At 55.8% G+C, this 9,661-nt stretch overlaps 1 protein-coding gene across 2 annotated transcripts in view; it reads right to left on the bottom strand.

Annotated features, from left to right (window-relative positions):
* Nucleotides 1-9,661, bottom strand: part of RNF213 (ring finger protein 213) — a 103,082-nt gene that overhangs the window by 82,400 nt on the left and 11,021 nt on the right. Inside the window, exon 4 of one of the 2 annotated variants that reach the window (XM_077755267.1) lies at nt 7,759-7,884. The exons of the other annotated variant lie outside the window; for it this stretch is intronic. Coding sequence (XP_077611393.1) covers nt 7,759-7,884 — 126 coding nt within the window. The remainder of the gene's footprint in view (nt 1-7,758; nt 7,885-9,661) is intronic. 2 annotated transcript variants of the gene reach the window in all.

Below are 9,661 nucleotides of genomic sequence, written 5' to 3'. Positions count from 1 at the left end.
CACAGCCACAGGCAGACCAGCCAGCCCAGAGCCCGCACCCCGCTCCCCTCCCTCGGCCACCACTCCTCCACCCTACATCACCCCAGGGCCGGGTTCAAAAGGACTCGAGACCCCCTACAGCCCGGAGCCCACCGAGATCACACACACTAGCCAGTATAAACCCGCTCGAACGTGCCTGTCTCCCCATCGCTCCTCGGCCTCCTGACCACCCACCCAGGATCTCCCCCGCCGTCCCCCCCAATTAAAGAAATCCCAGCACGGCCTAGACTGGACGCCTCCTTGCTGGGCTTTCCTGCAGACACTCCCCTCCCCCAGGGCTCGGCCCCACGTCCCTGGCGGGCTCCGTAGGAAAGCGAGCCCTCCCAGACCCTGGCCTCGGGCAGGCCACACGTCCATTTATTTCCTCCTGCTCCAGATTGTGAAGTCTCTGTTCACGGCCACACATGAAGTGTCTAGAATTCCTGGCCTGGGGCGCCTGGGGGGCTCAGTCCCTTAAGCATAAGACTTCGGCTCAGGTCAAGATCTCACGGTTCATGGGTTTGAGCCCTGCGTTGGGCTCTGTGCTGACAGCTCAGAGCCTGGAGCCTGTTTCGGATTCTGCGTCTCCCTCTCTCTCTGACCCTCCCCTGCTCATGCTGTCTCTCTCTCTCACTCTCAGAAAAAAATTAAGATAACATTTAAAAAAATAAAATTCCTGGCCCACTGCAGCTGCCCAAACATTTTTGTTTCATTAAACACATTCCTCAGGAAGTCCCGTGTGTTTCCCTGCAGCTGACCAGTGCCTCTCCCGCAAGGGACCCTCGAGACCCCACAGCCCTCAGCCCCGAGCCGGCGTCTGCGCGTGGATCTACGACGGGCTTTCACTTTTCTGATTTACGTGTCTTTTCCCTCTTTACCTTGTTTGCTCCTTTTCGTATTCTTATTTTATCATGCTTTTTATAAGCTGCTCCAAATCCTTCTAGAAAAAGATGTATATTTTGCACAGGTGACTTCCGGTTCCTTCCACAGTGGGGGGCCGGCACACCAGAGACCAGGCTCAGGCTGAAACCTAAACTGCTCCTTTGCCAGAAATCAAGTTCATACATACGTGTTGCTAATGACCGTGGCCTGTAACTCTGCGTGTTCTGGGCACTGATATTTGCCCCCAGCAAAATTAAAGACCATTAACAGTCAGGAACACGAACACTTTAACACCCCTCTGATGGGGAACACACGCAGACAGTGGGCCGAAGTCGAGGGCATGGGTCACGCCCTCTGGGTATGGGTAGCAGGCAGGGGGCAGCGGGGAGGGGACCCCAATAGCTCTGCCGATATCCATCTTTAAGGGGATGGTGGAAGTGAGCGTCCCCAGCGTCTGTGTTGTAAATGTCTTTGCTGTAGGATTAACGTTTAATTGAAACGTTTTTTGAAACAAAAAGCTTTCTGACCGGGAAGGGATGCTAAGAAGGCTTCCGGGGCCTGGAATGTTCTGTCTCTGGAGGCAGAGGGCGTCCCAAGGCTGTGCAGGCGGCAGAACCCCCCCGCGGGCTCTCCCTGGGGGCCTGTGCATTTCACTCATTCAAACACTGTACCAGCTCTGAGCACACACACAAAGGCTACTCCTATTCCTGCCCAAAGAGAATTAACCAGAAAAAAAGTCAGTTTGCTAATTCGTGGATTTTTCTCCCCATCAAAATGCACCTCGGATGTTACAACGCGCACCCATTTATCTCCCCGTCAAACAAACCACGAGCCTCGCAGACACAGCACCAAGGCCCCCGTCCGCTCACCCAAGAGCTGGACGACACAGGGTGGGGGGTGCTGCTGGGGGCCCGGGAAGAGCCCCGCTAGTCGCACAGAAGGCCAAGGTGGTGGAGGGCAGCCTGGGCTGATCTGGGAAGGAACTGGGGCTTCGGCCTGAGGACAGCATCCCCGCTCCACCTGGCCGCCACGGCGCACTTCCTTCTCGGAGGCAGGGCTGTTTGTGCCGGAGCTCGTCACGCCAGCGCCGGCGGGGAGAGAGCCCGGACCTTCTAAACGGAGGCCACACAGGGTCTGGGAGGAGGACCGGCAAGGTCAGGCGGACCCCCAGCCGGCGATGGCGTGAGGGACAAGCACCAGCCTCTGGACGACACGCCGGCCAACTGCCACAGGGACTCCGAGGAGGACGAGAGGGGTCAGGCAACAGGCACGTGTGGCCCGGCCTCTCCCGGCAGGAACCACCTGGGTTTGCAGAGGAAGCCCGGCGGGATCCGTTCTGAAGCCACGGGGACGCGACTGAGCCATCCCTGCCCGTGAGGCTGCCTGGTGCTTCCTGGGGGCCACGGCGGGGTTGCAGTGGGTGGGCGGGCACCGCCTCGGTTCCCACACAGCTCACCACACACAGCAGGCTGCCCGGGGGACCCTGTGTGGGTTACTCGGCTATGGCGTGCCTCAGTTTCCCCCTCTGTGAGAGGCAGAGGACAGCCGGATGGGACAAAGCAGGTCAAGAATCTCACAGAGTGGCCGGCACACGCCAGATGGCCCAGCGCTGCAGTGGCTCCTTCCCACACCCAGCAGGGGCTGGCGGCCGCCGTGGTGACCTGTGTGGCCCGCGGCCTCCTCCCACTCCTCGTAGTTCCGGAAGCTCCCTGCTCTCAGCCGTCAGACACAAGTAGGAACTGCCTCTACACCCGCTCCCGGGCCAACCCATCACCCTGACCACAGCGATGGGCACCTGACCCAACCGTGGCCAGTGAGGTTTGACGAAAGCCCCTCCTGGATGGAGACGCTGCCTCTTGCTTCTGCAGAGGCCACTAAAGAGGGGGCCCCTGGCCCCTGCACACCGTATCGGGAGGGGGATAACTGCGGAAGCCACGACATGGCAGAAAGGTCTAGAGCGCGAGCGGCAGCCGCTGAGACGCCAAGGAAGAAGCCGACATCAGGAAGGCAGTGCGAAGACAGAGAGGCCTGGGCCTGGAGAGTGACACCTCTAAGCCTGGATTGAGCCTTGCCTGCAGACCGACCTGAGGATTTCCCAGTTATGTCACTGACACATTTCTCTTCTCGAGGCAATTCATCCGAGCTGGGCTGCCAGTTCTTTGCAACCAAAAGATTTCTAATAGTCAAAATAATCGAGCTTCGAATTCGGTTGTCTCTGTCTTACAAACGCCCAAAGGAAGCCCAGGTAACCAGCGCCTAGTAGCCTGTGTCCCGCCAGCTGTCGGGCTCTCGCAAATACACCCGGGCCACAGAATCCTCGGGCTCCAGGCTGCTGCGTGCTGCCATGGCCCAGGAGGACCCCACCGTGGCAGGGACCCCATCACGGAAGGTGGCAGGAGGCATCTGACCTCATGAGCAGATGCCTGCTGCCCTCCCCAGGGAACCCCCCTCAGGCCTGCCTTCTAGAACAAGGGACGCTGTCAGCAGGGAGACCACAAGCCTGAAATGGAGTCGCGTGTGCTAAGCTCCCCATCAGCAAACCAAGACTTCACACCCAACCTAACTGCAGGGGTTTTTTTAAAGTAGGCTCGGTGCCCGATGTGGGACTTGAACTCAAGATGCTGAGGCTGTCGCATGCCCATACCGACGGAGCCAGCCGGGCGCACCGCTAACTGCAGTTTTAACCCCCAGCAATAACCTTTAACCACTCAATCCAGAATTACCTGGTCAGTGCTAGTGACATTATCTGTCCAGTGGACCCTCTGGTCCCCGTAGGAGGGCAACCTTGCCGGCAAACAATGCGTTCTTCCCTAACGATTTCCTTTTCCACCCCATTTCCGCCTTTAAAAACCCTCCACTCTGTACAGCCCTTTGGAGTTCCTTCCTGTGGCTGGATGGGAGGCTGCCTGATTCCTGAGTTGTTGGATAAAGCCAATTTGATCTTTACACCTACGCAGCTGATTACACTTAACAGCTTGGGTAAGGAAGCGTGGTCACGGGGAGGGCAGGTGGCCCTGCAGAGCCGGGTGGGCCTGGAGGGCACAGCTGTCCGGGGGTGAGGGCGGGCAGGGTGACCCGAGGGTAACAGCCCACCATGTGGACCCCACCACCTCCCACCCTGCGAGCAGCCTGCAGGATTTCCCAGCCCCTGCCCTGTAAGCTGCCTTTTACGCCCCTCACCTGCTCTTGCCCGCGGCTGTCCTGACCACCTTACTTCCTGGAAGTCGGTTAGCGACCCCAGCGGCCAACGCTTCCTCAAAGGCTGCAAAGCTTTCCGGCTGTTGGCTTTTACTTTTTTTCTATTTTAACATTTATTCATTTTTGAGAGACAGAGAGCGTGACCTGGGAGGAGCAGAGAGAGAGGGAGACCCAGAATCGGAAGCAGCTCCAGGCCCTGAGCTGTCAGCACGGAGCCCCACGCGNTCCGACTTCGGCTCAGGTCATGATCTCACGGTTCGTGGGTTCGAGCCCCGCGTGGGGCTCCGTGCTGACAGCTCAGGGCCTGGAGCTGCTTCCGATTCTGGGTCTCCCTCTCTCTCTGACCTTCCCCTGCTCACACTGTCTCTCTCTCTCTCAGAAGTAAATAAAACATTAAAAAAATGTTAAAAAAAAAAAAAAGGAAATGAATGGTCTTCTCTGACTCCGAATCTATGAACATTTTTATTGCCCTATTAGCATTTATGGGGTTTCTTAATGAGGCTTGGAAATATTTATATACTACTATATAACAACTAACAAGTAGTTATCTATATTTTCTAGAACATTTAGGGTATTGTTTTATATTAAAATATGGAGTCACTCTGATATATTTTTTTCTGGAGGAGACAGGGAGGGAGAGAGAGAATTTCAAGTAGGCTCCATGTTCAGCCTGACTTGAGGCTCAATTTCACGACCGTGAGATCATGACCTGAGCCAAAATCAAGAGTCCAATGGATGTTCAACTTATTGAGCCACTCAGGCGCCCTGACTGGTATAGATTTTAATGTATAATATGACCGGGGGATCTGGTTTCCAAACAGTGAGGCCGGGGTTCAAACACCCCCTCCTCACACACCGACTATAACAGACTTATCAGGCCGCCCGACCAGGTGCCGAGCAGTCACACATGCACACGTGTGTCCTTGCGCGTCACTGCTGACCGGTCTCAGCCACTCCATTAGAATGTCACGCTGCTATGTTTACAGCTTGTGACACATTAGGTCAAATCTCCCACTATTTTTCTCTTTTTCTATATTCTTCATAGATCTTCTCACCAATTTATACCTCAGAGGGACTGAAAAACACTAGTTGCGCATGTTAATTGGTTAATGTAGTGGATAGATCTGAGGACATCTTTATGATCTAAAACATTGCTTTCCCTCTTAAGGAAATGTTATTTTGTGGGTTGGTTTTCCTGATTTTGTGGCTATCGCGAATGGGCTCTCCATCTGCTGTATTTTCTGTCTAGGCAATTCTCCAGGCCCCGTATTGATGTCACTGTATTTTAAGATTTTATATTTTTTTAAGTTTATCTATTTTTGAGAAAGAAAGAGAGAGAGAGAGAAGGGGGGCAGAGGGACAGAGCCAGAGAGAGAGAGAATCCCAAACACGCTCTGTGCTTTCAGTGTGGAATCCGACTCAGGGCTCAATCTCAAGCCAAAATCAAGAGTCAGATGCTTGGGATGCCTGAATGGCTCAGTTGGTTAAGCGTCTGACTTTGGCTCAGGTCATGATCTCACGGTTCGCGGGTTAGAGTCCCACATCAGGCTCTGTGTTGAACGCTTGATCAGAGCCTGGAGCCTGTTTTGGATTCTGTGTCTCCTCTCTCTACCCCTCCCCCACTCACGCTCTGTCTTACTCTGTCTCTCAAAAATAAATAAATGTAAAAAAAAAAAAAGAGTCAGATGCTTAACCGACTGAGCCACCCAGGCTCCCCTGAAGATTTTGTTCTGATGTAATCACTACTCCCAATGTGGGGCTCGAACTCACAACCCCAAGACCAAGAGCTGGATACTCTATTGACTGAGCTGGCCAGGCGCCCCTTGATGTCACTGTATTTAGAAAGTGCGTCAGCAGCTAATCAATAAACAGATCTCTAAACCTTCCAGCCAAAGACCACACCTGCTTTGCAAGCCTTCCTCCAACGCCCGGTACCTAGTGCCTAATGGTCAATAAAGCTTCGTCAAATTCATCAAAGACGAGGGGAGCAAATCTGGCCACCTGCAAATATGCCTCTTTGGCATATTGATTATTTTAAGCTGGTTATTTTTGAGAAGCTGCAGTCAGGAGAAGCTCTGAAAAACTGAGCAGACATTACACTTACTGAGAGGTATTTCCACATAAAAGAAAGGCTCCCCAAGTAAGGGGGTCTCCCTCATCGCCAGGAAGAGGAGTATGACCCAGTTCTCCAGAAGCTCGTCAGTGGAGAAGGCTGGATGTGAATCTGCACAGCACCCTCACCTTATTCACAGTGCTTTTCCTGATAAACTCCCACAGCTGACCCCCTCCTGTGGAAGTGGTATTGAAGCTGATGGCTTTGGCCGCTGCAGGAAGTCACCCCATTTTCCCAGGCCTCTCCCATGTGCAGGGAGGTATATATGCTATTCAACTTCTCTCTGATCTTCTTCCCTTAATCCGTCTCATGTCAATTTGATCCTCAGACCAACCAAGGAACCTAGAAGTGACAATGGTCATCTCGCTCAGGAAAGAAGTTATCACTCCCTCCAAAGAAATGATACATAAAATAGACTCCACAAACCTCACTCGTCAATGTATGAAGCCTCACTGCTTTTCCTCATAAACAAAAATGCTTTCATTGCGTACATCAGCTAGTTTCACTTTTCATATCAGAGAATCCTGCAAGACTCCTAAATGCTGTAGAAAATTAATAACAAAGTCAGGATTTTAACTCCCAGAATCCAGAAACTAATTCTGCAGGGCATACACTCGGCCCCCGGAGTTCAGAGCACGAGCCTCTAACCTCAGGCATCAGCGGCAGCAGTGACAGTCACCTGTGACCTTCTCTAGGCTGCGGCAGGGGCTGGGCCCGGACCACCCCCCAGCCCGGGGCCTCCCGCTCTTTCCCGCGAAGCGACTCTTGTACGGCTGGTGGAGGTCTCGCCAGGTGAGTGTCCCCACATGCAGGCAGATACTGTCACAGGAAACAAAATGGTGGATGAAAGGGGCGCCTGGGTGGCTTGGTCGGTTAAGCATCCGACTTCGGCTCAGGTCATGATCTCACAGTTTGTGGGTTCGAGCCCCGCGTCGGGCTCTGTGCTGACAGCTCGGGGCCTGGAGCTGCTTCAGATTCTGTGTCTCCCTCTCTCTCTGACCCTGCCCTGCTCACACTGTCTCTCTCTCTCTCTCTCAGAAATAAATAAAAACATNGGGGGGCGGCGCAATGAAGCTGAAACTTAAGGTCTGCAAAACATCCTCAGCCACATGAGCCAAGACCGAAAGGTATCGCTATTGCGCAGACCTACTGAACAGACTCAGAGATATTCCGAGCTTGGATCCAGACTCCCGAAATAAAGCAAATACCTCCATAAAGCGAGTCGAACAGATTTCTTGGTTTCCCAGTGCATAAAACATTTATACTCACACTACGCCGGCTTCTAAGTGTGCAACGGCACTACGCCCAAAAAAGTCAGCGTGCGTGCATTAATTTAAAATGCTCTATTCCTAGAGAACGCTAACCACCATCTGGGCTTCAGCGACTCAGAGTCACCGGTCCACAGATCACTGTAACAATCCGAATACCGGGAAAGTCTGAAATATTTCGAGAATCACCAACATGGGACACGGAGACGCCGAGAGGCCTGCTCGGCACAGGGTGGCCACAAACCCAGCATCTGCAAGAAACACGAAGCATGCCTGTACCTGCGGGGGATGCGCAGAGCACGGGTCAGCGACCTGACACAGGGTAGCGTCCTCTTTTCTTCTTTTGCTGGGAGGGTGATTAGCAGCCTCCAGCTCATCGGACGTACAAGCCTCTGAGGCAACTCCCTGTTGAAACATGACCTCCTTCAGACAGGGAGACCACGGGCAGCGTGCAGGCAGAGCTGGAGCGGACCCCGGGCGCCGGCCGAGGCGGGGACGCCCTGTCGCGAGGGCCGAGCCAGCTCCCCAGCCGCACCGGCCGTCGGGGGCCAGCAGGCAGAGCGTCCCGGGGGACAGGGGACCCGAGAAAGGGCCCTGTGCGCAGGCCTGAGAAAATCCAGGGGAGGGAACCGCCCGTGCCCGAGCTAGTGCCCGGCGAGGAGGGCCCAGCCCCCTCCCCCGCGCGTCCAAGCCCAGGCCCTGCTTCCCCAGAGTCTCCCTCCCAGGCCGGGCCAGGTGCCCCCCAACATGGACGGGGCTGTGGATTCCTTCCTGGGAAGGCCGAGCCGGGCCAGGCCTCTGCGGCCTCCTGGGGACTGGGGACTGGGGGCGGCAGCCAGCGCCCTGCGGACGGCACAGCCCAGGCAGCAGAGCTGGCGCGGACCGGAGAGCACCCTCTCCCCTCCTTCCCGCCTCCTCCTCCTCCCGGGGAAGAAGCAATGCCCAGAGGAGCTGGCTATGCGCCCGGGCCACCCGGCGGGCAGGGCAGGGCTGCTGCTCACTGGAGGAAGAGTCTGGGAGGACCCTGGGGGCGGCGCCTGGCCTCAGCCCTGCTCAGCGAGTGGGGGGTACCTGGGCCGGGGGTAAAGACGAGGCAAAAAGGTCAAGAGCTTCTGGACCAAGTGCTGGGGAGTCAGAAGATCGGGTGGGAAAGAAGGGCTATCTCTGCAAGGGGGACCTGGAACGGGCCCATGGGGGAGCCGGATCGGAGCCCACAGGTGGCCCCTGGGGACCGAAGCCCAATTCAGCAGCACCAGAAATGCAGGCCACCTCCGTCACCTCACAGCAGGGGGCTGTGGGAGGGAGGCAGCTTCGACCCAACTCAGCCTGGCTCTTCTTTTTTTTTTTTTTTTAATGTTTATTTATTTGAGAGAGAGAGAGAAAGAGATAGAGTGTGAGCAGGGGACGGGCAGAGAGAGACGGAGACACAGAATCCGAAGCAGCTCCAGGCTCTGAGCTGTCAGCACAGCTTGAACCCATGGGGCTCAAACTCATGACCTGCGAGATCATGACCTGAGCTGAAGTCGGCGGCTTAACCGACTGAGCCCCCAGGTGCCCCTCAGCCTGGCTCTTCTAATAAAACCCCTCCTCCTTCTCCGCCTCCCTTCCCCCTCCCCCTCCAGCCTGGGGAGGAAGCTACCCCACGGAGAGAACCATCCAACAACCTCTAGGAAGGAAGGGACAGCCAGCGAAGGCACCGAGTTAGTCTGCAACAAAGGGCCACCAAAGGAAAGGCCAGCAGAGCCGGTCACCCCAGNCCCCCCCGCTGTGGCTGCTACATGAAGGACTCACTCCCTTGGCGGTCAGTAGGCTCTTGTTCTAGCTGGCGGCTGTCCCTTGGTTCTCTGGCAGAGTCCCCCCCACGTCAGCACCCCCGGCTGCACGCACAGGCCTGTTCCCCACCACACGCACACCGCTTTCTGACCCTGCGGTCACGTAGGGTCGCCGTGGGCTGGGGTACAAGCACGAAGCCCCCTGAGCAAATCAGCAGGCAACCCCGCCGGCTTCCCTTCTGGGGGGGGCGCACCTGCGTTCCGGCTCGCTGCGTCCCCTCCTGCGACAATACCAGACGCATCTTTACACTGAGGTGAAGATCACGTAACAGGCAATGAACCACTTTAAAGTGCACCGTCCAGTGGCTCTCACTGCTTGCTGCGCAAGCACCCCTACTCTCTCGTTCCCC

Source organism: Crocuta crocuta, unplaced genomic scaffold (genome assembly GCF_008692635.1).
Source record: "Crocuta crocuta isolate KB4526 unplaced genomic scaffold, BGI_CrCroc_1.0 scaffold50, whole genome shotgun sequence".
NCBI classification, from domain to species: Eukaryota; Metazoa; Chordata; class Mammalia; order Carnivora; family Hyaenidae; genus Crocuta; species Crocuta crocuta.
This window is presented reverse-complemented; position numbering and strand designations above follow the sequence as displayed.